A 27,997-nucleotide genomic window follows, 5' to 3' on the forward strand; every position below is an offset into this window, starting at 1 on the left:
CATGTTTCAGAGTGCACAACAAGGAATGGACTGCAGAGGGAGGCTGGCTTTGGAACAGAGGCACTACGTGGATTAATTGGTGACCATATTTCTGCTAGTAACTATTTCAGTGTGTGTAATCATCACAGGTTGTAGTAGTCATCAAGGCACTTGATTCTGTAGAGGCTTAAGCATGGATGTGATTTATTAATGGGAACTGTCCTAAAGACTTGAGATGACTTGGTAATTGCTCATTTGCCTTCTAAGGGAACAAAGTAACACATTGCTAGAACAAAACTTCTTGCAGAATGTAGAAAACTTCAGGGTACAGTATGGTGTCAACTGTTTGCTACACAAACTACCAAACATTACCCACACCAAACTTGAAATTCTCAAGCTACCCTTAACCCAATGTTTTCTTTTTATTATTATTACAGTAAGAAAATGGATGAATCTCAAAAAATTAAGATGTTTAGGGATTCCAGTGTTTTGGGGATCAGGCTTGGCTGAGTACAAGGGGAAAAGGTAATAAAATGAATTGTAATTAAGCCTCAAATTGATTGAAGATCCATTTTCAATAAAATGGAGATAAATCTTTTCCTTCTGACACAAACTTGCAGTCTTGTCTTAGGGATTTCTGTTGTTTATCTGTTTCCTGATAGCTATAGATTCATGGTCATGGAGAGACTGGGGGAAGACCTTCAAAGAATCTTTGAAGATTGTGGAAGCAGATTTAAAAAGGAGACTGTTCTGCAGCTTGGGGCACGAATGGTATGTACACAGAGAGAGGAAATTGCTGTGTCCTGAACTTGCTGAGTTCAACTAGAAAATTACTTTTCTAATATAGTCCTTATAGGTAGCTCTGGAGTTTTTTTAAATACAATGAGTATGAGATCAAGGCCCCTGCAGAGTGGTAATTGGTGGGCTCAAACCAGAATTTTTTCTAATAGGTTAAAACATAGGCTGGGCACTTCAACATGTGTGTCTAGAATGAGATGTGTAAGCCTATTCTCATATGCTTTAACATATATTGATTTTTTTTCCCCAGTGTCTGAAGGGTATTGTATTAGACATCCATATTTGTCAAAGTTCACAATTGCATGCCTGAATGCAAAATTTTCCATCTGTTTGCTGAGCACACTGATTGTACAGGGCAGGATTAGGCCAGTCTGCAAACATCAGTTTTGTTTTCAAGTGTGTGTAGAGTGGCACATGCCAATGGAAGATTGTGTAGCTGCTCCTTGGTCACACCAGGCGTGGTGTCACAGGCTGCTCTTACTGAACAGTACACAGCAGATGCAGTAGAGGCACTGGTCATGACTTGCAGGACAAGGAACTCTGAGAATAAAGGAAAAATTTTTTCAGGGAGCACTGGAATGTGCATCAGAGCTGTTGTACCTCAGTGAGGAGCTGAAGGAGGAGGATGCCCTATCTCAAACCATATTTGTCAGCTCTGTCTGTGTAGCCCTTGATTTCACTGTGTAAGTGAGAAATATCTGGTGGTTGTGTTAGGGACAGAGTAGAGATGATGTTTTCTGTTTTAAATTGTTTCCTAGTTGGATACTTTGGAATATATACATGAAAATGAGTATGTTCATGGTGACATTAAAGCAGCAAATCTCCTTTTGGGCTACAGCAATCCACACGAGGTAAGCATCTTTACTTATCTACACTGCTACTCATGTTTTTATTACTTTTTAATAGTTTTATGTACATTCTACTTTAACAATTTGCATATTAAAGGAACTTTATGCATGAACATTCAAGTCCTGTCAGGAAAGCTCTGAGAGTGCCTCTGTGGAGCTTAAGGTCTGAGAAAGAAGCAGGACAAAACTCTGCTTTGTTCCCTTTGTGCTCTGCTGACTGGAGTACTGGTGTGGTTGGGTAATTTAATCAAAAGGGTGAGTTAGAGGGCCTAATTGCTGTTCTAGATTATGCCAGTTTAAGTATGTTAGTAGAGTTTAGGGATGTGGCCCATTGTATTTTCATTCTTGGGAGGTTCTAGCTTTCTAAGGTTGTCATGAATTGTTTCTGTGCCACTAACTCTTAGTTTCTGCTTGTTGTAGTGGGTCTAACAGGTAAGCAGGGTTAACATTGCTGCTCTCTAACACTCTAAAGCCTAAAGCCAGCCTTCAAATTGAAGTGTTTTGGTGAAATGTTTTGAAACAAATCTTCTGATCCTGCCATACTTCAAAAGCTCTTACAACGTCTTTTTTTCCCTTCAGTTAATAAAGTTTAAGTGTTTTTTTTCTTGGAAAAGAATATAATTTAGGAAAAAAGATCATCTCTAACTTCAAAAATGCAATTAACAACGTCTCTTTTTTTCCCTTCAGTTAATAAAAAATCTAAGTATGTTTTTTTTTTTCTTGGAAAAGAATATAATTTAGGAAAAAAGATCATCTCTAACTTCAAAAATGCAATTAGGTGTAAGCAACATTTCTCCTTTGCTTTCAATTTTCCTCTGCAGTGATGAGGAAACTGTTCTTGCAAACAGCTTGCTGCCATTGGGGGTTGAGCTCTTGGACTGTATCTATCTGCTTTTTTACAAGTTTCAAGTTAAATGGTTGAGTCAAATTTAACTTCTCAGCTTTCCAAAGCACGTAGTTTGAAAGCTATCCTGGCTGTTTAAAACAGCCATGCTTTTTTAGACAGTGGTAGCAGCTAGTACCTAATCTGGGTTTATGGTGTTTACCAGCCTGCTGAATCCAGAGGAGGAGGCTATTTAGAGGCAAAACGATCTGCTACCCAAACCCATTAACATAACTCAAATGACTTCTTTTGTCTTGGCTATTGTGTATTTTTATGACAGCAAGATATGCTGCTGTTTTTTTCACATGGAAATTATTTTGAAAGTGTCCATTTACAGTAATCATAAAATTTTAAGGCATGTAGCTGACTTTGATCAGCTGCTTTTGAATTAGCCATATTGTGGGGTGATTTTCTGATTTATTTCTCATGGTGTCTGCATGAAAATTGTGCTACACTAGTGTTTTGTTTTCATGTGTACTAAAATAATTGACAGATTAAAAATAATGTAATTGTGAGTTGCTGGACAAAGGTTTTAGGTGGAAATATAACTTAAGTTGTATTTATTAAATGGAAGGAATCAATAGATATTCCTATTTAAGTAGCTCCTGGCTGAACACGTACCAAGTGTATGTAACTGCTGAGAGGTTTTGCACAGAATCTTGTTTCAGTAAAATTTCTTTTCCACTGAAATTATTCTATATAATATTTTTTAAAGTTCACATTCTAATTCAGAAGAGCTAAGAGGAGAGAATTTCTAATATTTGCTGGCAGTGAGCTGTTTGACCTAACACTTTTGGTGGTGAATTGTCAGGCATTTTATGCTAGTGGGTTCTTGCTCTTTGAGGTCTAGAATTTTAAGAGAAGATAAACTGGGAGTGTTCTTCAATTCTAGAAACTTGTTTTTGGAAGAAACCCACAACTGAACTCTTAAAAATAATGTATTTCCATATTCTGGTGTGGTGAAGAGACATAAATCTCTATTCAGAAAAGCATGTCTACCTTTATACTCAACTTTGCATTTTTTTGTCATTTAGTGGCTGTTCACATGTACTCTTATGTGCAAATTTGTCACTGGCTTCCTGCAGTTTCCAAAAAGATCATTTTTCTGTGTTAGACTTTCTGCTGCTACCCTCTCTCTCTTCTGTAAATTAACCTGGTAAGTTTACACCACGGCCAATAAATATCACAGTCCCCTTTCTGAAAGAAGGTGTGAAATCCATACTGCTATCCCCTACCTTCTGTGGCAAGGTAGAGAAACAAATAAAGTAAAGGTCCTGTCACTCTGTGACCTCCAAATGATGTTTAGAAATGGTTAGAAGATCAGAATCAACTGACCTCAAAGAGCAGCTTGCTGCACATCTATTCAACAGAAGAGAGCGAGGCCATTCGGTGAGTTACAGGTCAAAAGATCAATTCTCTAGTCAATATGTTTCTGAACATGGGCCCAGCACAATGACTGGCAGAGCAGGAGTGATGTACTGAGGGAAGTGCACAGCCCCTGAATCTCTGAGGGGCCTGAAAGGGAACTGGAAGTGATCAGACCTATCAATTACAGAGCAGGTGAAGCACTGTCTCAGTCTTGTGGCCAGCTGAAGGTAATCTGGTGCATAGTAGTAACTTGATAAAGCAGAATAAGTGTTATTAATATAGATTCTAGAAAAAAAGGCAAAAAAGCAAATCCATTAAACTCATTTAAATTGTGATGCTATTAAAAAGGACAAATGGTCACCAGGCAAGAGCTTAAATAGGAGTTCTTAGTAAATGAAATGAGGTTTGGAAGAATGCCTCTTCAAAACAATTACCTTGCAGTATTTTCTTCCCCCTCCCTGGAGCAGACAGGCAGACATGCTGCAATGCTGCAGACCAAAATTTGCACCAGCAGTTGCCTGTTGAGATTTTTAAGCTGTAAATTTTAGTTGCATTTTCACCTTAGTTCTCATTTTGATTTTAAATGTTTCTTAGACAAGATAATTACAGAATAAAACTGTCAGTCTAGATTCTCATAGATAACCCTAACTGAAAATGAAAAATGAATGTAAAAATATCTCAATGTTAACTTCTAAGACCAGCTTTCTGTGGCCTAGAATGACTTCAGTCTACCTTTAGCCTTCCTGTAGTGTAGTGTCCAACTGAAGCCAACACCACCATGGCCATTAGCAACCAATATGCCTCTTATTAGTGGATATCTTCTTAATTATTTACAGCACATTACATAAGCCTAGTAATGGAACCACAGGAAAGGAAATGGACCAAGAAAACCACTGCACTGTTACCCTCTCAGCCATGAATCTCCCACTGTGTCCCTCAAGGTGAAGAGAATACCCTGAGAATCCAAACTGCCAGGCTTATGACTTCCCAGATTGGGGCAGTTATGTATCATAACAGATAGAAGTTGTAAGAATTTGAGATGTTTAGCAGAGATTTAACTCTTCAGCTCTAAAGCACTGTGAGGGAGGCCTGCACAGAAAGGACAAGGGGCCTGCTGCATCTACAGCTGGTTGCTTCTCTGTGTAAATCATTATTTGTGCCTGCATGGCTCTTGGCTTGAATAAGATGGGTGCATTCATGTTTGCATGAAATTAGGTGCAAAGGCTTTAGAAATCTGGCTCCTAATCTATAACAAAATCTATTAATAACAGACCGTGCCAGGCACTGCAGAGTCTAGTGCAGACTGGGGTGTGTGAAAACAAACTTGAACCCAAGTGAGATAAAATAAGTCAGTGTGTGGGAAGGAGTGTGCAGTGTAAGACAGGTAAACCCAGCAGTTCCAGGCTTAGCTCACTGCTGCACCTTCCTCACCCATGTTACTCTTGCTTCTTTCATGTGTTTATCTTACTCTGCCTACATTTTGTTCTCTTTGTTTTGTTGCACCTAAAAAAAGCATGTAGGTGAAAAATATTTATGGTATCAAAACACACACTAACCCTGACTTAAGTTTTCTCAATATTCTTTAATATTTCTCTTCTTTTCCCCCTTACTATCCCCTTAATAAACCTGCAACAACCTGCAAATTTAACTTCCCCTAAAAATTTGGAAGGGCACGCTGTGTTACATTATCAAAAAGTGACAACTAGCTATAAAAATCTATATATCTTTTTAATGATGAAAGGGTTATAATGAGAATTGATGAAATGAAATTAATGATAATTTAAAATAACGTGGTCATTCTGATAATGGTTGTGGCAAGGTTGTAACAGTGTATTGCTGGTTTTGTACAAGCTGAGGGGGATTGATTTTTTGCTGGTGGCCAAGAGCCTTGGCCTCCAGAGGCTACCATCAGGTGCCTGTTTGTGGAGAAAATCTGATGTGGAAGTTGTGGACCTGATAAATGGCTCAGCTAGAAGGAAGCTGAGCAGTGACACTCACAACCAACTTCTGGAGCCAACTGGGGTGCAATCACAGATGTGGTTGCAATCACATGGGAGTGGCTTTAAGAAGTGATTGCCTCTTGGTTTCCAGGTCTTGCCACTATTACTGAGGGCAGGATAACTTAAAGCTACTCCTCACTTTTACAGGCTTTTTTTGGGTATACATTTTAAACTGCTCTTCTGATGGTACTACTGAAGCTATTTTAAGCAAATCTGTCACTTAAAAATGGATTAAGAATGCATAGTTACTGTCATATCTGCATGATACCTGGGAACTTGTTGACATAGTTCAAGTTTCACTAGCAAATATTTGTGGCTACTTTCTAGATGCCCAGTTGTTAAGGTAGTTTAGAGACCACCAAGGCTGGGCTGCCCTATGGGAGTGTCTGTCACATTAAGGGAGGCTCCCAGCCCAGACAGAACCAGAGAGCTGGCAAAGATGTTTTGTTTTTCTAACAGTTAAGATATTCTTTTAATATAAGGCATAGCCTGAATTTTTAAAAGTTGAAATCTCTTCTTATTGTATCTGGACAACTGTACATGTCAGAAATCTATAGTCAAGCCAAATCCAAAAGGTGCCACTTAAGCTGGGAAGAGTATAACCTCTATCCCACTCTTCCTTTCCCAGTCCACAAAGGATGCAAAAGTCTCTCAAAACTTGGTGTTTGGACAGTTTAAATTAGTTCCCTCCCCCTGGCTCTGGGCTCAATTAGGACAAGTACCAGAGCATCAGGAATACACTGGAGAATGAATGCAGGGAGAAACAAAATTGGTCAACCCAACAAAGTCTGTGCCTTGTCCCAGATTTTCTAAGCGTGTCTAGGGCCTTTAATCTTGTATCCGTGTTTGCATAGTCTGTCAGGTGAAAAACACCATCGGAAACCTGAGAAGCCTTCAGCCTGCAGGGGGTGAGTGCTGCCTCCCAGCTGACACGCTCCAAATGAACACGGGGCCTGCAGCAGAGACAGTAAAACCAAGAGCCCAGCCATCCCAGGATTTGAAGCTGCCTGGAGCACAAACAGGAATCAGCAGTTCAACAGAATGGGCTACAAAATAATGCCTTTTCTGGAGGGTTTTGTGTCTGTTCTTCCCCTACCAGGAAGGATATAATTAAATTACGAGGGAGCACCAGAAAAAGTTTATTTTAGACTTTGAGAGGATAAACTGTTTTTCAGCTGAAGATGAAACAAAACCCAGGTTTGAGTAAGGGAAAGCTGTTCTTTGTCTTTATAATATATTATTTAGTAGAAATGATCTCTATATGCTTTCAGATGATTTAACTTTTACCCAGAGATGGGTTCCTTTGGCAAAATAAGAGCAGTCTGTAGCACTTTTTTTCAGTGCAAGTCCCATACTTGGATATTTATACAAAAAGCAATCGTGATGCAGGAACTGGTCAGTGGAAGGGATGAAGGCCGGGTGGGAGTGTGAAAGTGGCTGAGTGAGAAGACAACCTGTGGGAGAGCATGGAGTGGACAGACTGTGATTAAATTCCAGCTGCTTTCAGCAGGTTCCTGCCCATCACCTGCACTGTGGTGGGTGACCATGTGCATGTATTAAGTCCAGCCCTGCTGGAGGGTAGAAAATGTTAATCTGAACTTAACAGAGTGGGCTTGTGCCCTTCATCTGAATTCTGTGGGTGGCAGAAGTGACATGGCTACAACACTGCCTGCAGTATGCCTATAGAGAAACAGGCGTAGCAGCCAGATGGTGTGTTTGGGTTTGTCTTGAAAGGCAGCAGGGGAACAGAAAGTAGAATTCAGCTCTCCTGAACTGTTCTGTTTTCAGCCTTCAAATACCATAAATGTGAGTGAGACTGTTCAAAGCAGTTAATACTTTCACAGTTAAGTCCCAAGAACATGCATCTCCCAGATATGTTGTTCAGAACCAGAGGGCTTCCTCCCAGTGGTTATTTTGGTAGCTACAGTGAAGTATCTTGGATAAAAAATCACCCATGGCAGGATGGAAGGGTAAATGTGGCTGGGTGTGTGAGCTGGCTGCAATAACACTGGGGGCATGAGGTTTTTTTCCTCTTATGTTGCTTTACCTCCATGGATTTGGATCAGAGTAACTTGGAGTCAAGTCTGGCTCTGTGCCTTTAAAAAAAATTATTATGAATTCAGGAGTGCTTTACTAAGATTGCTTTCTGAGTTGGGCAGCTGCAATAACACTGGGGGCATGAGTTTTTTTTCCTCTTAGGTTGCTTTAGCTCCATGGATTTGAATCAGAGTAACTTGGGAGTCAAGTCTAGCTCTGTGCCTTTAAAAGATTTATTATGAATTCAGGAGTGCTTTACTAAGATTGCTTTCTGAGTTGGGCAGGGGCTAGTGGGTTTTGTGTTGGTTTATCTTACACTTCATGTTTAAATAGTTGTGGCCAGTACAGAGTCACTGACGATGACACTGGAAAAGATGAGAACATGGTTGGGCTGATGCCCAGCAGCCCTGTGGTCACCATCCTTGCTGGTGCTGGAGCCCTGTGTCCAGTCCAGCTGGGGGAAGCTTCCTCTGGCTCTTAAGCTGCACTGCTGGTATAAAATTGCACAGTCTCAGCTGCTGGGGAGTGGGAGCAGGAGTGCCCTGTGCCTGTTTGTATAAGGAGGGGAAGGGCTCCCATAAGCAGCGTGAGGATGCATAAAAGGCATACTGCAGTTTATGGTGTCTAGATGCCCACCTGGAGAGGAGAGAGCTTAGAAACAAAATAAAAAGACTGAAATTCTGCTCGACTCTGAAATCAGATCAGAGTAGAGTAGTGGAAGGATTTAAATGGGGAGGGCAGCTGTTATAGCCCCCAGTTGTACATATTTTATCCTGAGGCACCATTTGGTTTAATAAAATTTAGATCTAAGGCTGTCCTTAACCTATCAGTTTCTTAAGACTTAATTATAAAGGTTATACTTTCAAAGGACAAAAGCATTATTCATTTGTCTGTTCATGTCTTCCAGGTTTATCTTGCAGATTATGGACTTTCCTACAGATATTGTCCCAATGGGAACCACAAACAGTATCAGGAAAATCCTAGGAAGGGCCATAATGGGACAATAGAGTTTACCAGCATAGATGCCCACAAGGGAGTAGGTAGGTTGCTTTTTTTTATTTCAGAGGAGTGATTACAGAATGAGTAATCAGGCTGCCTGGGCTGATGTGCACAATAGACGTGGTCTGGGGATTGCTCAGGGTTCATCAGACCCTCCTGTGGTGACCTCTTCTTGTACCTGGGAGCACTTCTCCAGGCTGGGGGGAGGGAGGCAGCACGCTTAAAACTGTGGTGCTGGAAGGCAGATCAAGGTGCCTGATGAGGAGCTTGCCATTAACCTTAACTGGTTCTTGGTGGGAGCACTGGTTTGTGCTCCCTCCACTCTGCAGAGGCAGATTGGCTCCTGTTGCCTTGTCGTGGAAAAATGTTTTGAGCCTTCACCATCCTTTAGGGAGAGCTCTGTCTGAGTGTCACCATCTGTGTTATGAGAGGATATTTCCAGATGACATTCCTTCTGCAAGGAGAAAAACCTTTTTTGAAGTCATCAAGTGTTAACTTTTTGAAATCTTTTTCCAGTAGCCTTTCATATATCTTACTTATTTAAACTCACTTTGATGGTATTGGAAACACATTTGCAGGTAAATTACATACATAGTCCTTTTATTGGATATTGATTGTACTGCCTTGCATTCCAAGGCAGACTTAATTCAACAATTCCCTAATTAGTTAAAGTCATAACCTATGTCTTGTATTCATTTACCATTAATTAAACCTTAGCTGTTTATTACACTGCAGTCCAAATCCAATAGCAGACCCGTGGAGCCATGGAAAAGGGAATGGGAGGTCAATATTGAAAATATATGGTGCAGAGTCCCACTGATGGCTGCATTGTTCACAATCAATATGGTCAATGCAACACAACTTTCTTAGTTGCTATGTCAGCAAGACAAAAAGTCAATTCTAATGTTATGCTAGTGAAAAAAACGGGTGATTATTGAAAAACTTGGACTCTTGCTCCGCAGCAGTGTTTTTGTTAACTTTTCCTTCCCCTCTTCTCCCCTCTGCTCCCCTCTCCCAACATCTTCTCCAACAAAAGGAATGGTTTTGCTGCTGCCAGCTCACAAGTGATAACTGTAGAAATTCCTGCTTGTTAATAGCTGCTGAACTGTTACCTTAAACTAATACTTTCTAACGAGTTTTGGTTGGCACAAACAACTGCATATTATTGCTTTTTCTATTAAAAGGACCATTGACCATGTAATGTAGAGGGGCTTGATAATTTGCCGGCGCTGTTAAAACCTGCAGTCGTTTAACTCTGGTCATTAGGAAAAATGAAATAAGACTGTCAAGCATTTGCTGCTAAGACAATTGCACAATTTCACTTGCTAAGAAATGCTTTGTGGTGAAGAAGGCATCTGTTTCAGGCTCTTCCAGCCCTCCCAAGCATGCAGTGGGGTTTCTGGAGGTCTGGCGCTGGCTGGTTTCCCTGGTAGTGTGAGTGATGTGGTGGTTGATGTGGATGCTGTTTGAGGAATGGGTGGAAGCTGGAGAATTTGGGATTTGCAGCTAGTTGGCCTAGTGGAGAGGTGTCTGTTGATGGGTATGAGATTATAGGACAGATAATACCTTTTGTTTGAAAGAGAACTTTTACAGACTTGGGTGGCAAAAGGTGTACGTGTGCAAGTGTGAGTTAAGCTGTCATCTTTTGCAGTCTGTGGGTTAGGTCACCCACCTCCCTCAAGCAGCTAAAGCCATGATGGAATGGGTGAAAAGTGGAGTATTGCAGAAAACAAAATATCCAGAAAGATAGGTTGGGGGAGCTTACCCTCATCTTGCACCTGAAGTGTTTGCTTCAGCTGCAAAGAGAAAATCTGCAGATTGTTCTCATGCTCCTGCTGGAAAAGCGTGCAGAACATGATGTGATATCTGGTGTGCTCCAGAGAATCCAAACTATTCACATGGAATGTCTCAGCTGTGACCTTGTATCAGCCTGAATTTGTTAAGGTCAAGCTGCCAGAGTTCCCCATTTGCAGCAGGTCTCTCAGCATCTCAGGGAAAACATGAACCTGGAGCCACTTCTGTTGGAGACAGCGACTGGTTCCCCTCATCTCTTGTGGTGAGGCTGAGTTGTGGAGGTGTTTCAGGATACCAAGAGACTTCCAACAGCTGGGGCAAAGGGCTTCTGTGCTCAGCAGGCTCCTGTACTCCAGACCTGTGACTGGGCCTCAGCACAGTCTCATGTACCAAGTGATGTGCTCTTCTGAGGCATTTAAAAGCTGCTTCAGTGTTGGCAGATTGAAGCTGCACAGGCAGCCTTCATTCTGGTCTTACCCAATTTTTCAGAGTGGAGAATTTTTTTATTTCAGTGCTGTAGGAATATAGTTCTAATTTTTAAATGTTATTTGCTGTGGATGAGATCCTTTCCAGAGGACATTTCTTGAATGTATGTAGCAACAGAAGTATCTCAGAATTCAAAACCCCTGAGTGATACCAGTTGCTGTCTGGAGCTAGACCAATGAGAACATTTTGTCCTGCTCATAAAGGAGCTACCTGAAATATGTACAGCAATTTGAGGTGCATGCTGAAACTTAAAAGAAAATTATGAATTTGTTGCTTTCAGAAGTGCCTGTTGGCGATGCTCGAAGCTGATGACCTGCCTGCATAAAGCCAACCACTTCCCACTAGGTTAAATCAGCACTGGTGTTTCCCTGCTTGAATTGAGAGTTTAACCCAGCTGCATGGCTCTTTATTCCCCAGGCTCTCTGTGGAGTTGTGCAGTCCACTGAGACACAGAAAGTTTCCCACCAGTGGCCCCTGTATGGTGACACTGTTGGGTTATAAAATCAGTCTAGATTCATCTGACAGCCTCTGGTAAGGCTGAGCTGGACGTGGCATTCGTGTGGCAGCTGGTGGCTGCCTCAGGTTACTTCAGTGTGTGAGGGTGTACACTGGTGCTGCTGGTGGCTTTGTGCTGGAGCTGAAGAGGAATTCCCCCTGAGCTGGGAAAGGCTGGGGGGAGCAGCTGCCCTACCTCGAGTCTTGGCTTTTCATGCTGCTTTTGCCTTTCATTGGCTCACCTCTGCTCTGCCCAGGGTGTGTGGGCCCCACAGGCTGCTGTGGTGCTGCCTGGGGGCGTCCAGACTTGTTGGGTGTCTGCAGATAACCACTGCAACCTCAGTTCCATCCCCTCTATATGTCTAGAGGTCCCTCTGAACCAAGACAGGGCCCTGGACTGGGCTTTGCCCTGGGATCTGACCCACACCATCAGCATTCCTCTATCTGGTGGCTGCATCTCACTGCAACCAGCAGGTCTTTAAACTTAAAAGCTTTTCATTGTGATGCAAATGTGACAATGCACAACTGCATTGGTTTAGTGTAGTCTTTGAGTGTATCCCTGGTATTCATTTTTAAAGACCACACTGTATAAACAGTGTTACAGTTTTGTTTGTTGATTGATAATTAAAGAGAATTATATCTGCAGCCTGTGTGCGTTTAAAAAATTGTTACATAGTTAGTGTTAAAAAGTAATATTTGGATCAATGCCTTCTATGGATTTTTGTAGATTTTCTACTCACTGAGGCATGCAGTCAATACCTAATTTCTCTGGAGATATACTGTGCTTAACATATTGAGTTTTTTTTAAATACTCCAGTCCTGTGCATTGAGTGCGTAAGACCAGTTTTAATTTGCTGCCATTGATGAACATAAAGAGTATGAACTGTCTGTGTTGAATTCCCTCCTGCTTACACTTGTGTTTGCCATAGATGGCCAGATGATTCTCCTCTTCTTTCAGCAATGTTTCACAGGGATTAGCAGCAGTTTTGCCACCTCTTCACTGAGTAGAGGGCCTGCTGAAATGCTTGCAGAACTTCTGGAATAGTAAAAGCTGCTTTAGACAATAGTGGTGACTTTTGACAGGCTTAGTGATAAGCAGCATGTCTGATGATGCTCACCTCAGTGAGACCCACTGGTTATTTTTTTTTGTAGCTGGTGACCAGGTTCTGAGCTGGTTTTGTGTTTGAAACAAGGTGAAATGAGTGCATTTGGTTTTTTTTTCTTCTCTGTTGGGGAAGGCAGCTGCTGCTGTGCTTGATGCCACGTTCTAACCACTTCTTTGTGCCCCTCGTGTGGGGTTACTGCAGAACATGCTTCCTGAGGTCTGAGTTTGTACAGGGCAGTGGAGGCACTGGGCTGACTGCAGGGAAAGCTCTGCAGTCCTTGCTCTTGTTTTCCCCACTTCTGACAGAACTGTTGCTGCCTGATATTAAAAACCTAGCTCAATGCTGGCCTGTTTTTCTTGTTCTTTTAAAGCAGGGGTTGACTGGAATATATGCAGGGTTAATTTTGTGAGGAAGGATGTGCAAGAATATAAACACCTGTGCCTGGAAACTTACTTTTTCTGAGCCTGCATGGCTTGCAGAGAACAGAGCTCTGAATGGCTCTAGATCAAGAGGTTTATTTGGCACCTGTCCATGTACAGTTAAGATTCAGCCTGCTGGATTTTTTTGTTGGTCAAATGAATTATTGATTTGCTGCAGTTTGATACGTGTTTCCCAAAGACTGTGTGCAGGACAAGTGTAAATCCTAAAAATAAAAGGAAAATATAACAGGTCTGGTGAAAAATGGGTGGAACTTTGCAATGGGAGATAAATAAAAAGATGTTTTAGTTTCTGAGTGTTGGATTAGAAGTGTGTGCCCAGCAGAAGAGGGGGCAGGAGGTCATTGTAAGCGAAAGAAGAGTTGGGCTTTAGCAAGGAAAACTTGAACAGGTTCCTATGTTCAATGACCAGAAGCAGCAAAACTAAGATGATCAGCACCACAACTTCCTAGTACTCCTGATGAGTGTGGCTGGGAGCTGGCTGTTTAATTTTGGTTCTTGTTCTCTACACCAGGAATTCAAAAAGTTAGTGAACCTCACGGCTGCTGCCAGCCCCTACTTGTCAGCCCCTTACCTTTGTGATTTGTTTTCTGCCACAGATGTGAAAGAAGAGTAAAACTTCCTGTCCCCACTCTCCTGCCACATGTTCTCCTTACTGCAAGCCTGGAACCTTTTGCTTCCGACCAGGTACCTCCACCTTTTGCCACCACCACTTTCTCTCCCACCCAGATCACATGGTGAAGTTCCCTCACATCTTCCAACCTTCCCACTACATAAATTTCTCTCCACCACATCAGGACCCTGGCCCTCTTTAGCTCATCATTCTTTCAGCTCATCCCATCCCACCAGTCTTGATTATTCCATACCTGGAGGAGAATCCCACTGCTGGCTGCACTCATCTGTGAGGGCTGCAGCAGAGCAAGTGTGGAAGTGAGGATGCAGCAGGTAGATCCTGTTGGTCACCAGAGAAGTGTGCTGCTGGTTTGGAGGTGGCTGAGGAGAGCTCTGCTCTTCTGGAGAGATGTGAGGATCCCAGGGAGCCCTGTGGGCTGGGTGGTGCTCAGCTCAGTGTGCAGCTGCAGGAGCTGAGTTCAGGAGTGGGACCGTGGCTCGGTGCTGTGTCCCAGGCTGAGTGAGCTCTGGAGGAGCTGGACTCCAGCTCTGGTGGCACCACTTGCTCTGCCTTTTTCTCCCCAGCATTCCCTGGGGGTGCTTCTTGTCAGGAGGCACTTCAGCAGTGTGCCAAGGTGATGGTGCAGAGCTTGAGGGGAGGGGAGACTGCTCCTGGCCCCTGCTGGCCTCCCTGCTGGGATAACTGTATGGAGTGCCCTCCAGACTTTCATGTTTATCAGAAATGTCACTATATTTAACTGTATTCTTCTAACCTTTTCTTCATAGCCACCCACTCTACTCAGTCCCTGTCCTGCTGCAGAGAACTCCTCAGACTGACCATACCTTAGGGAAGCAATACTTCATTATCAGCTTTATCTTTTCTCCTGCCTATGTCATCCCCTGATGATGATTTTCTAACATAATTCTATTTCTCCATGGTCATGTTGACACTCCTTTCCTGTATGGGCTTTGGGATTCATGGCTATGGCAAGAGTTCTGTCTGTTTGTGGAGGAACATGAGTTTGTATGCTGTGATGCCAGTGAGAGCTGCAGGTTCCACTGCACCAAGATGCACTATGAGCAACTAAAATGATCCTTTTTATGAAAAGTTTCCAATCTAAAGCAGCGCTAGTGGTGGAATTATAATGTAACAGTGCTAATTAAAAATAATTGAATTTCATCTATCACTTGTTAGTCTCCTAAATATTTACAAAAGGCTTGAGAAAGTTAACTTAATAAGGGCCAGTGAGGAAAACTCCCATTTTTTGTGTGGGTTTCAGATGAGTTCTTGAGAGCAGTGTAGTTTTGAGAGCATATTGTGGGCAGTGTGATATCATTTATCATCTGTTTTGAAATAGTAATATTTTTTTCAGGGAGAATTGTTTCAGTTTGACTCTTCTGAGTTATTGTTGAACCCCATGCCTGCATGTTGAGTGTGTGTTAGTGGTGTCTGTAAAACTTATGGCCTGACTCTGATTTCATTGACATGGCTGTTAATTCATTAGCTTGAGTGAAGTTGTTCCTGATTTATCTTGGTAGGAGTGAGGACAGAATCAGGCCTTAAATCTTCAAATTAAGAACTTAAACTATAAAAAATATTGTGAAATAAAATATCACCAACATCTTCCCATTAAATAGTATTTTATAGGAGACTGAAGTAATAATAAAAAATTCCTGGTTAATAGAAAAAGCAGAAATCAAATATCTATTAAAAAGAAGGAATGATGAAAAAAATAACAGCCAACAAGTTTTTAGTCTACTGAGAAGTAAAAATTTGATTTAAAAATTTTGAATATATGCTCTTGTAACAGTGGCAAGTCATCAAGCAGAATCATTTCATTTTTGGATGGCTATCACATTTAAAATGAAGCCAGATTTACTTCTCTCAGTTGATATTTATCAAGATTCTTGTACTCTCCAATTGTATTAACAGATTTTTTTGCAAGTAAACACAGTTGAAATTCATGGATCAGGATTTTATTTGAGGTGAAAATCTAATTATTCCACTGTTCATAGATAATATTAATTTATTAAAGATTAAGTCTCCCTGTTTGTGGTGGCTTTGCCCTCATGTTAATCGTGGTGTCACTAACCAGACTGCTAGTGGTGGAGTAAACTTTACTCTCTGGGGACTGTTTTCTGAGAAAACAAGTTATCATTGTGAGCTTATGCAATCTAATTGATTCAGCATTATTTCCAGGGTCATATCCATTAGTCCCTCAGTGGAAAAAAGCAGCCCAGTGTAATTTTGACAATTTTTTCCTCAAAAAGCCACTTCCTGTAGCCCATCTTCCACAGGGAGGTGTCAGAAGAGCATTGTGTGACTATCAGAGGATCCCCAGTCAAACAGGCTGGGGCACGTGGTGGGAACCTGGAACTGCCATCATGGCAAAAGGAGTTGTGAATGCATGGGCACCAGTGGAATTGTTCCACACTTAACAGCAGATTTATGGCTGAAGAAATCACTACAGAACAGCAAGTGGTAGAGATTGTGTTTTTATTTTAATACAAGAGCCAAGTCTTGCATTAGGAGGCTGCTGAATTCAGGGCAGGAAACAAACGAGGCCCAGGGGATGGTGTAGATTCTGTTAGATTGAGGGGCCTTTAATAATCCCCATGTCTAATAGCAGCTGAGAGAGAAGGCACCAGAGCAAAGCTGCTGCTTTTACAGCCATGTTACAAGGCACAGTGATGATCTGTTGGCACTGTAGCTTTTAGCAGATGACTTTTTCAATGAAAAGATAAGTTTGCCAAGTGACTTTCTGGAATTTATTTAATGAATGCCCATAAAATGTGATATCTGTTTACAGCTGGATTAGCAGCACCGTGCTCGACTACTAGTCTTTACACTAGGCAAAAAGGTAACAAATCTGAAATCTTCTTTCCTTCCTGGAAAGTGAAAATTCATTTTGGAAAAGCATAAATTGAACTCCTACATCTGCCTGTCTTTAATCATGATTAACAGTTTGCAGTTTTGCAGATTCCACGTGGTCTTGACTTGCAAACTGTAGGCTGCAAATCAAATGTGTACAAAGAATTATTGCTTGTTCAGTTTTCTCAGGTTTGGTTTCCTCTGAGTAGCAGCAAGCAGTATCAGTTCTAGCAGCATTGCACCTTTTCCCCTCCCTCTCTCTCTTAGAAAAGTCAATCTATAGATCAGCTTCAGTTACCTGTTTTCCTGCATAGAAGATGTTTGGGGATAAGGTTAATTTTTGAATGAATTACATCTACTGTGTTTATCTTCTGTAGTTAATCTGTTTGGGGTGTGCAGAGTGAGAGGAAGTTGTGCCTGCAGTAGGTTCATTTTTGGAAGCAGTAAGGGTAAGTTTAGAGAGGACTTGCTGAGTGTTTTACCTTGGGGTGTGACTGAACGAAGGGCTCGTGGTGCTTGTGAGCAGAGCTGGTGGTGTGTGAGTGTACACTAGATGGCAGTTTTGTCATATCTTCAGGTTCACATAGCTCAGCAGGAGAACAGGAAAGGCCATCATTAGAGAGGGCTTGCTGAGCAGCAAGTGTTTTACCTTGGGGTGTGACTGAACGAAGGGCTCGTGGTGCTTGTGAGCAGAGCTGGTGGTGTGTGAGTGTACACTAGATGGCAGTTTTGTCATATCTTCAGGTTCACATAGCTCAGCAGGAGAACAGGAAAGGCCATCAGTGTTTAGTCTGCACTCACAGGGTCCCTGCATGACCAATGTGGACCCCATGGACTTCCTGGAACATGTGTTAGCAATTTAGCAGCAGACATTTATTTCTTTGTTTTACTGCTTGGCTCTTTGAGAAAGTGTTGGTACTGGGTTATGGGCTGTCTGGATCATGTCAGAGGCCATGGGGATCAAGTCCATGTGACAGGCCAGACTGAGGAAGGATGAAGTTGGAGGAGGTGAGGAAACTGACCCTTACTTGAGCAGTAACAAGTCACTGCCTGTCTGTGGACTGTGGCCAAACGCCGGGCGGCTGAGGTCCCCTACAGCTGAACAAACAAAACACTCTGCCCATTTGGCTCTTTCATATTTCATCAACACTAGTTCAATCAAAGTCTTTTCTATTTCTTAAGAAGAAGTTCTTATTCTTTATCTTTTTTTTTTCTTTTTTTTTTCCCCTCTTCCCCCCTCCCTTCCCACATTTTAGCCCCATCCAGACGAGGTGACCTTGAAATCCTTGGCTACTGCATGCTGCAATGGTTGTGTGGGAAGCTGCCCTGGGAACAGAACCTGAAGGACCCTGTAGCTGTCCAGACTGCAAAAACAAAGTAAAAATGCAGCCACACACACACATGTACACATGTGCACACACATCACCACCTCGGAGCCCTGCAAGGTCCTCCTCACTTACCCAGACAGGCCTGGAGGACACAGCTCTGCATGCTGTAGAATAGCACCTTACAAGAAAGCTAAAACAATTTTCCTTAATTAAGGGAGATGTTAGAAGCAGTTCAGAATGTGCACTCTGTGCATATATATCCTCTTCCACGTGTTTCTGTGTGTACTACTGTAGAGAGGAGGCAAATCCAAATGCACAGCACACAGTCATTTTGTCTGCTGTGTATTTTTTTCATATTTTTTTTCCAAGGCAAACACTTGTGACTTAGTGGAGGCCTTATTGCACACACAGAAGGTTGTTGTGTCTTCCCATTAAACTTCACGGGTGCTTTGTAGAGACATCTCTTGGAAGTTTTTCCACATGTGCATTTTATTTATTTCACTTTCTGTATGAGACTATTTTTCAGCTGTTTTTATGCAGGTTTTTCCATGTTCTATAAGCCTACTGCCATTACAAACAATTAAATACCAGAATACTAAGGAAGTTGATTAAAATCTCTCCTTTTTCCCAGCGTGACTCATTTAGAGCTTACTAAAGCAGCAGAGTGTATTAGTGTTTTCTTTCTCTGCTTTCACAGTTGGGACTTGAGAGAGTTAATTGCATGTGGTACAGTGTAGCCTGTGGAAGGCTATACAGTAGTTACCCAGAAACATAACATCACAATTGGAGAAGGCAGCAAACTTTTAAGTAGGGCAAGTCACAACAGAGGTACACAATAGGGATAGCTGATCCACAGAAATCAATCTGCAAATGCAGTGTGGCATGGGCTCTCAGCAGAGAGAGAGGTTAGTCTGCAGCCTGTGGATAATACAGATTGCATCTGTAAATGTTGACATCCCATGTTATGTTTAATATTTCTCCTTTAGAAGTTCTGATCATTACACAGCCCCCTGCAAGGTAACACTTATACAATTCAATGTTAAATCAATTTAATCAATCAAGCTGCTTCACTTAATTCTTCCCTTGCAGTTAACCCTTGGATTCCTAGCTTCTTCAAGGTGCCAAGCAAACAGATGCTGTGAGGAAATGCACAGAAAATGATGCAGATTCCATTTATCAGAAATATCCTGTCAGTCAAATGAATTGCATTTGTGGTATTAGGTGACTTGCCCAGGTTGTCCCCTTTTATTTAGCTGAATTTTCAGTGCCTCTGCTGTTTAAGAAGGCCAGAAGTAGACAACCCAGATATATGCACATATTAACTTGTAAGCAACTGGATAAGTACATTAAGCAGCACAACTGAACCACTTCTGAGTGTGCCAGTCCTTTGCTGCAGAGCCTGTGTGATGGCTGGGCCTGGAAGGTTGGGGTGCAGTGGAGAGGCAGGAGCCAGGGCAGGACCTCCAGCTCTGCTGCTCACCATTTGTCCTGTCCTCCCATCCCTTCACTGCAGTTTCTTGGCCTTTCCTCTCAGTGGTGCTGGGACAATGGGGCAGCTGTGCCAAAGCTTTGGAGGTATTTGAGGACTGGTGGTAGATGTGAGTTTAGAAGTGGTTGTGCCACACCATAATTGGAGGAGAGGCTCCATTTGAATTGGAATTTGAGACATACAGGAATACATTTCTGTTTAAATGTTTCATTTCTGCCAAATTGAAACGCTTGTTTCTGATCCTAAACAACAGATGAGTGACTGGAGGATGGCTGGCCTGTACATCCTGGCTTTCTGCATGTGGGAACACATCCTGCTGCTCATTGGTGGAGCTTTATGGCTCTTATAAATGAACAAATAAACTAAAGGGACCCTTGAAGAGTATTGACAGTGAGACTGAACCAGCAGATTTCACTTGCTGGGGGCAAAGGGGTTTGTAGCAGATTTCACTTGCTGGGGGCAAAGGGGCTTGTGCAGCTCCCTGCAGGTGCCAGGAGATCCTCCTGGTTCATGCCCACAAAAGATGGGAGCTGGTGTTACTGCATCCCTTTTTAGGGTATGTTTGATTCTGAGCTCCAGTGTCCTTTGCTGGTTCTGGATAGAAAATACATCTGTGGCCCTGCCCTTCAGTTTGTGAAGTGCAAGGGGCTTGAGGTGGTTTAACCTCCCTCTTGGTGTTCCTGCATCCCTTTTTAGGGTATGTTTTATTCTGAGCTCCAGTGTCCTTTGTTTCTGGATAGAAAGTACATCTGTGGCCCTGCCCTTCAGTTTGTGAAGTGCAAGGGGCTTGAGGTGGTTTAACCTCCCTCTGCCCCTTTCTCTGCCCAGCCTGCTTGTAACTTTGACAGCCATGACCCTGCTGCCCACGAGCTGTGTGGCAGAGAGAACCTGGTGCTACCTGATGACCAGTAGGCAGGCCAGAACTACTTAAATTCCAGAATACAGATATTAATCATGAAGCTGAGATCAGAACAAGCCATTCCAGCTCAAAGGATTTTTCTTATTGGCAAGGTTAAAACATCTGCAAAGAAAAACTTAAAGTGCAGGCTTAGCTGTAAGCCTGGTCTGGGTGAAATCAGCAGTCTCCAAAGGGTTAAAAATGTAGCTGGCAAGAGGAGATTTTGGTTTAGAAGCAGTACTGTGAATCATTAGCTCTCCCGGAGGTCCACTCCCTTTGGAATTGAGACTTGCTGTCTTCCTAAATCCCAAATGAAGAATCACCTGCTCTGAAACCACATTAAATTGTTGCACTTTCATGTTGTTGCAGACTTATGGACGAGCTCCCAGAGTCGGTGCTGGAATGGGATCCTTCTGGAAGGAGCTGTAGTAAGTGTGCTTGCACTGTGTACCACAGAGCTCTCTAGCCTGTTACAAGAAGCACTTAAATGTCTTCCTCTGTTTGGGGGAAGCAGAAGGTGAGGAAAAGTCATGCAAGTCTAACTAGGTCTTTCCATTTCAAATGTTGAGGGAGGAGGTAAACTTCTGGACGCTGTCAAGTGCTGGTGACTGCAATAACCAGCTCCTGATGCTTTCTGCTGTGGGGTGCTGGGGGTACTGAATGCTTTGATTGCAGGGACTCTTTCCTCTGCTGCTTTCTGCATTATCCATCCCATTGACAAGTAGGAAGGAGATAAAATAGACACCGAGGCCTAAACTCTCAACCCCAGTGTTAAGATGTTGATCAGTCTCATCTGTGATGTGTGACATGAAGGATCTTGGCCAGGTGTAACCCGGGTGTGAGGCTGCAGTGACTGGCAGAAACAAAAGCACCTGTTAGTATGCAAATGGAAACCAACTGTCCACAAAAGGTTTATTGCTTGGTCTGCAGAGCCTGGAACAGCAAATGAGTGGATGCTTTCTCTTGGTCAGATGTTTCTTCCTTCACTGAAATACAAAAGTAACCCAGGGAAAACACCAAACTGCCTTCAGAAGTCAGTATCTATTTTTGATTTATTCCTTCTTTTCGTAGCATTTCTGCACTGGAATTATTGGAATGCATCATCTATTACATGAAATATATTCACAATGTGTATACATATTTAATAAATCCTGACTTCTGGGATTTCACCAGATGCTAATATCTGGCGTAGTACTCTAGTTTTAGGATACACTTGGGTCTTCAACTGGAAGAAAAGTTTGGTGCTTACCATGTGTTTTTCCTAGTAGCATTTTTTCTGCCCATTCAGTGATTTCCCTGTTTCTAGAACCACTCAATAATGGTAGCAAAATAATGCTGCTCTTAGACTGTTTTAGGATGTAATCTCAACACCAATATCTGAGTATTAGAAGTAAAAACAAAGTTGCTTTTCTCCAAAGTATAATATCTATGCAGATGAAAATAGTTAGTTGAGAGTAGTTAATATTTAAAGGGGTGCTATGATCTATAAAATATAAAATGCCTGTTACACAGAACTGTCAATATTTGTCAGTGAAGTAGTCTGGGTATTCCTTTTCTCAGCTCAAAAAGACAAGCTGCTGTAAGTTCTGAGTGTGTCTTCAGCTGAACTTGTGGCATCTTGTTTGGCAATGTAGGATTGGCACCCATTGTGGGATTAAATTCTTTCTAGGTCTGCACTAAGTGAAATTCACATTAAAATCTCCCCTGCAGGTGAACTGTCCAAGTTCTTGGTGTGTGTTTCTGGCTTAGCTTACGATGAGAAGCCGAAGTATCAAGTGCTGAAGAAGATGCTGCTGGCTGGGCTGGAGGCCAGTGGAACCCTCTATGACGGGGCTCTGGAGTTCTCCGCCGTGCGGAATCCCCGTGCGGTGAGTCCTGGGAGCACCCCTGACCTCCCCTCTGCCACTGCTGCCTCCTCTGGAGAGGAGCAAACAGCTCAAGAGCTCAAAACCAGGCTGATGCAGCAGCTCTGCCTTAGCTGCACCATGTTTGTTAGTTCCTGTTTCCCCTGGCTTGGCTAAGAGGTAGGACGTGAACCCTTAAGGAGGAAGAGCTGCCACGAGGCCTTTTGACCTCCAGCCTCTGGCTTCAAAGCGGTGGCTCTGAGAGGGATTCAGTGTCAGGAGAACAGGGAAGTCAAGGACTTTGTTCACCAACATCTTGAAGAGGAGCCCTCATGCCAGGTTTTTCCTTCGGCCCAGATGAAAGGCAGAGTTACCTTTATTAGTGAAAGCATTTAATTCATTTTCTCTCTTTGAAAGAGCTCTTTGTCATTTGCCTTTATGCTGCTGCAGCCCCTGACGTGGAGGAGGTATTGTTCTGGGCTTTAACTCTGGTGCATTCACACAGAATTCTAGAACTGACACCTATGGTGTTATGTTTTCCTTTTGCACTTTTAAGTTTGAACCTAAAGTTAATAAAGCTGTGTTTTGATCAGTGGAGATTAAGGTAGTTAGCAGTTGTAGGGGACTTGCTGGGAAATGTCAGTCCCATCATCCCTCTGCCTGCAAGCTGCCTGGATGCAGAAGCCCTGTCCCTGTCTGGGGGGTGTGTGCAGTGAGGCAGGGTCAGGGTACCCTTCCTTTTGAATATTTCTGGTGAACTTTGGACCATCACAAGTGTACGTGAGCCAAGAATGCAGGATGCAAACTAATGTGACTGATAGGCTGCTAGATGAATGGTGATTCAAGTATCAGTGCACAGATGGTTCTGATTTGCTGAGTTTTGTAGCTGCTGCAACTGAAGACATAAAATATCCTTCTAGTCATAAATTAGCTCTTTGGAAGCAAAACCTTGGCACCAGAGCTTTACAACCTTCAATTAGTAGGGAAAGAAGTATTTGAATGACTGTGGTATTGACATCTGTAGGCCTGCATAGTAATCATTCCTAATAGAAGAGAATATCTGTTTGAGGGGGTTTTGCATGGCTAATTAACCACCAGTGAGAATATGTAATTTTTTCATGATCTCCTGATTGTCACCTTTCTCTCATGATACAATTACATTTTATTGTAGCAAGTGCCTCACAAACCAATTGTCAGCACTATTTACGTATTGCAGGAGGCAGCACAAAAGTTCATGTTTAATAAAGAGGCACTGGGTTTTGATCTGGGTAATTACAGATCCCTATTTTAACAATTTCACTGACTTCTCTGGGTTTATCACTTTATTTTTCTTTTAGCAGGACCAGAAGCTGTTTGGGGGACAGCATTTCTCTCGCTGTGATGGTGACTGATTTGTCCTCGCTGATTTGTGAAGCTTTTTTAAGTGTTTTTTTTTTTTGAGCTGAATGGAAAGATGAGGTAGCTGTTAACTGATCTCCAGCTGATCCTGTCAGATCTCTGGTTGGCAAAAGTCTTCGATTTCTCAGCATCAGACAGTGAAGAGTAAATCTATTTTGCTCTGATTGCCTGGCCTAAGGCTTGGTGCTGTGCTGGTGTAAGGGCTGGTCCTGCCCTGGCCAGCTGTGAGAGCTGCTGGAACACTCCTGTTGGCACCCTGCTGAGGAGCCTGTGGGTGAGGAGCACCAGTTATCACCACTCTTGGGCTGTAGGACTCCACAAGATTGGTTTTGATGGCCAGGAACAAGATCAGAGAATGAGAGTGTGTCTGCAGATTACTAAATCTTGGCACCTGTCATCACTTTTTCAGAGAAATTTTTCATGTGGAGTGTCTTGCTGCTTGGAACAGTGAGAATGCTGAGCACTGCTCCAGTGATCACCTGTTTGTGACTGGAGTACATTCCTTCAGCCAGTTCTGCTGCTTACATGTGCAAGTTTCCTGCAATGTTCCCTGCAAAACAGCTGCAGAAATATCTAGGGTTATTCAGAGGACTTCAAGAGCACTGAAAAACTAGTAGAGAGTGCAAGTAATTGAACTTTCTCTAAATTTACTGTTATTTTCAGAAAATCTGGGGTTTCTGTCTGTAGTTACTGGCTGTGGAGGATAGCCAAGGCCTGGTGCACTTTGGTGCTCTGGCCCTGACAAAGTGTTGGCTGACAGGTGGGCACTTGCCACTGATCTCCTGACAGCACTGTCTGTAGTTATCCCAGGCCTGGCTCTTTTCCTCTCTGCATTCCCTTCCCACCTCTCCTTTTATTCACCAAACACTTCTCCCATTAAAGAGGCAACCTGAGAATAGTGGGAGCCACTACAAACAACCCACTGGCTCCTCACGTCCTGCTTGTGAGCAGGGCCTGACTGCAGATGACCTGTGATCCCACCCGTGCCAGTCTGGTGCCCAGGGAAGAGGGGATTTGGGGTTAATCCCCTTCTGAAGACCAGTAAACATCTGTAGGGACCAGTAAGAGGATTGTGCCACACTAGCTCCTGGATGATGTGAGGAGGAGTCGCTGCAGAAGGTGCATAATAACAGAGCAGTGGCTACAGCCTGGTTCTTTGTTTTAATTGCACACCAAACGTAGGTGATAGAATATTAATTGTGTTAATTCTCAGAGTTGTTTCCCATGGTTTTTGGCGCCAGGTAAATATTTTCCAGTTCTCACCTGCAGTGAAAGGACTGAGCATTGGGGCCAAATGAAGCATGGTGAGCCCAGCTGACGACTCCCTGCCTTTTGTACATTGCATATTAAGGCATAATTACATCAATATCAACCTGCAATCTTTATTAGAGTGGAATATGGTGATTGTTAGGCATAAAAGGAATATTTTCCCAAGTGCTGTGTGTCCTGTTTGGAAAGTGAGGTAGTCAGTGAAGTGAAGAGACCAGAGTGAGCTGTGAAGAAGAGAAACAGCTCCTGTGTGGTGGGCACCTCTGTTGGTGTTCTGTCTCCAGGGGCCTGCTGGAAACTGTTTCAGTTGTTCAGCTACCCCTTTACCCTTCTCAATGTTAAGAATTTCACAGAGCAGAGCCACGGTGTATGTTCTTAACAGGTTTTGGGTTAAGCAGCATAGGAGGCACCTGCTGGCGCTTCCACTGGTGTTCAGGTTGTGCAGTTTCCATCCCCAGTCCATATTTAATTTGCAGGATAAAACAGAAGCCCATTATTTCCTTTTTAGATACAGCTGCTGCATCCAGGCCCATATGCAAGCGTTGCAGTTAGCAAGCCATTAGTGTGCCAGAAGTACCAAAGGCATGTGGCATGCAGCCTGTGTTTTGGCTACGTTTGTCTTCCAAGCTCCAAAAGCCAAAAGCAGACATCACTTGGTGCTTCCTGCTTCGATCTGCACTGGAGAAAACGTGCATTCATTCCTACAGTTCTTCACCATCTCTTCCCCCATTTATACTTTAGAAGGCTGTAAAACAATATAAGCTTTAACTCAAATGTAGACCCCCGGGCCAGAGGCCCTGGTGAGTGTCTGTAGGGAGTTTGACCCCCTGCAGTGCCATGAACTGGGCTCTGCTTGGTGACAGAGCAGTGACTTTTTGGCAGCTTTCCCAACCATTTATATTTTAGAAGGCTGTAAAACAATATAAACCTTAACTCTTAAATGTAGACCCCCAGGTCAGAGGCCCTGGTGAGTCTGTAGGGAGTTTGACTCCCTGCAGTGCCATGAACTGGGCTCTGCTTGGTGACAGAGCAGTGACTTTTTGGCAGCTTTCCCAATAAATGGTATTAGTGAATGTTTTGAAATCTACAACTTGCCTTTATTTTACAGCACACTTCCCAACTACAGCAGAGCTCCAACTTTGTACTGTGTGAGGGTGAGGTTTATTGAAAAGGAAAATCCTGAAAACAGTTCTTTTGAGAAAGAAAAAACCCTCACTCCCACTCTGTGTCCTTGGTACTGAAGGTGGGACATGTTTCTTTTTGGAATACTGACTTCTTTTCCCTGTGCCTCAACAGGTTCACCTGCCAAAGCCCATGCCCAAACCAGCTCAGCGGAAGCAAAGAAAGGTGGAAGGGGAAGAATATGTCTGTCAAAACAAAGCCTGTGCAGGGGTAACGAGCAAGCAGCTCCAGGATGAAAACAAGCCAAATAAATTGAACAGGATGCTTCAGCAGACAGAGCCTCAGCAGGTGAGGGCCTGGGTGGTGCAGTAGTAGGTGGTGTCCCCTGGGAGTCTGCCTGCTCTGTTAACTCAACGTCCACCTTCTGGGGTGGGCAAGGAAGAGAAAAAAGCCACAAGCTGGCACGTGCTGTCTGGCTGGTGTTATTCCAAAGAGAAAACTGAGGGGTTATTGTAAGCCTGGGGGGTAGGTGCAGACAGGGCCCTGACAGGCCCAAGGAGTGGCACCTGTGGTAATGCTGAACGTTCCTGAATTCTCCTCAGCATCCAGAGTTAGTGCCTGGACAGGAGCGGGGTCACTGCCCCCCGGTGGCACAGAGGCCCGGCAGGGTGGCAGAGGAGGAAGCCCAGTGCCCCAGCAGGCCCCGTGCCCGGGGCACACGCCGGCAGCGCCAGGCTGAAGAGAAGCCACTCCCACTTTACACCAAGGTGCAGGACCCGGAGCACCCACGACAGGTGAGGATTTTGGAGTTACCTTACAACAGTCATGGCACCCTGGGGAAGAAAACCAGGCTTTTCTGAAAATAAGGGTTTAAAATAAACCCCTCCCAGCACCACAAAGCTTAACTAAATGTATGTAAATGAGATGTGTGTAGTTGCTTGGTTGTACTATTAGCAGACTGCCGCCCCAGTGTTTTTGTTGCTTGGTTTAAAGCACAACACTGAGCACTGCACCAGGGTGCAGAAGTGCTGGGAAATAAGTCTCCCTCTGTGGACTCTGTGTTTTCTTGGTGGAAACTTCAGTAGTTTCCTTTTCTGCGCAGTAGGAAACTTGAAATTTTTAAATTCTGACTTTTTAATCTGAGGATTTTAGTCGTTAACTAACTCACCTCCAATATTCTTGGTAATTCAGTCTTACTCTTCAGCTGTACGTGAAAAAATCGATGAAAAAATTAATCAAGGTTTTAGTAAAAATAATGCAGAATCAAGTACATCTTAGCAATCACACTGTGCTCCTTTTCCATTGAGTTTAAGTGTATTTTTAACTAAGAGATTCTACCTTGGTTTGTTTTCATATAGAAAAATAACATGTTAAATGAGAGCAGTTTCTAATACAAAATGTAGATAGCTTCATCATTATTAATCCACAATCCTTTGCTTTAAGCAGTCTGCTGAGCACTGCCGGGAGACTCGGGTAGAAGCTAGGAGAGAGAAGCAGAAAAAGCACAGCTGTACCTGAGAGCATCAGGCAGGAAAGTGGTGAGCAGAACAAACTTTGGAGATGTTTTGGCTGATAGCGAGGTAGACAGAGTCTGAAAAGTCTCTGGAGCCCGGGCACAACATTTACTCAAATTACCAAATACAACTTTGTAGTAAGATGATGTTCCAGTGGTATTTCCTGATCTTCAGGTATAAAATTTAACTTATATAAAAGACAGCCTACTTCCTTTTATTTTGTGTAAAGGCCACAGTAGCCTAAGAAGGAAGCAGATGTGGAACACTGAGGTTCCCAACATGATGCAGGAAAGAAGAGTGCTGGTGTAACTTCCCATGTACTTGAAGGGCAAGTGCCCAGTCTGGGTGGAGGTCCTGACACTGGAGAGTGACCTGGGGGTTTGTGTTTCCCTCCTTCTGGGAGGAAGGAGAAAACGTGTGT

At 43.1% G+C, this 27,997-nt stretch overlaps 1 protein-coding gene across 1 annotated transcript; it reads left to right on the top strand.

The window, feature by feature from the left end:
* The first annotated feature begins 424 nt into the window (after positions 1 to 424).
* Positions 425 to 27,580, top strand: VRK2 (vaccinia related kinase 2). Its single transcript, XM_008944427.1, has 10 exons — positions 425 to 504; positions 642 to 750; positions 1,536 to 1,628; positions 8,821 to 8,953; positions 17,971 to 18,091; positions 20,799 to 20,857; positions 22,140 to 22,297; positions 26,237 to 26,422; positions 26,692 to 26,856; positions 27,509 to 27,580. The coding sequence occupies exons 1-10, from the start codon at positions 428 to 430 to the stop codon at positions 27,578 to 27,580; spliced, it is 1,173 nt and encodes a 390-aa protein (XP_008942675.1). The 5' UTR covers positions 425 to 427.
* Positions 27,581 to 27,997: the final 417 nt, after the last annotated feature.

The sequence above is a fragment of the Merops nubicus genome, unplaced genomic scaffold (assembly GCF_000691845.1).
Source record: "Merops nubicus isolate BGI_N331 unplaced genomic scaffold, ASM69184v1 scaffold21547, whole genome shotgun sequence".
Taxonomy (NCBI): Eukaryota; Metazoa; Chordata; class Aves; order Coraciiformes; family Meropidae; genus Merops; species Merops nubicus.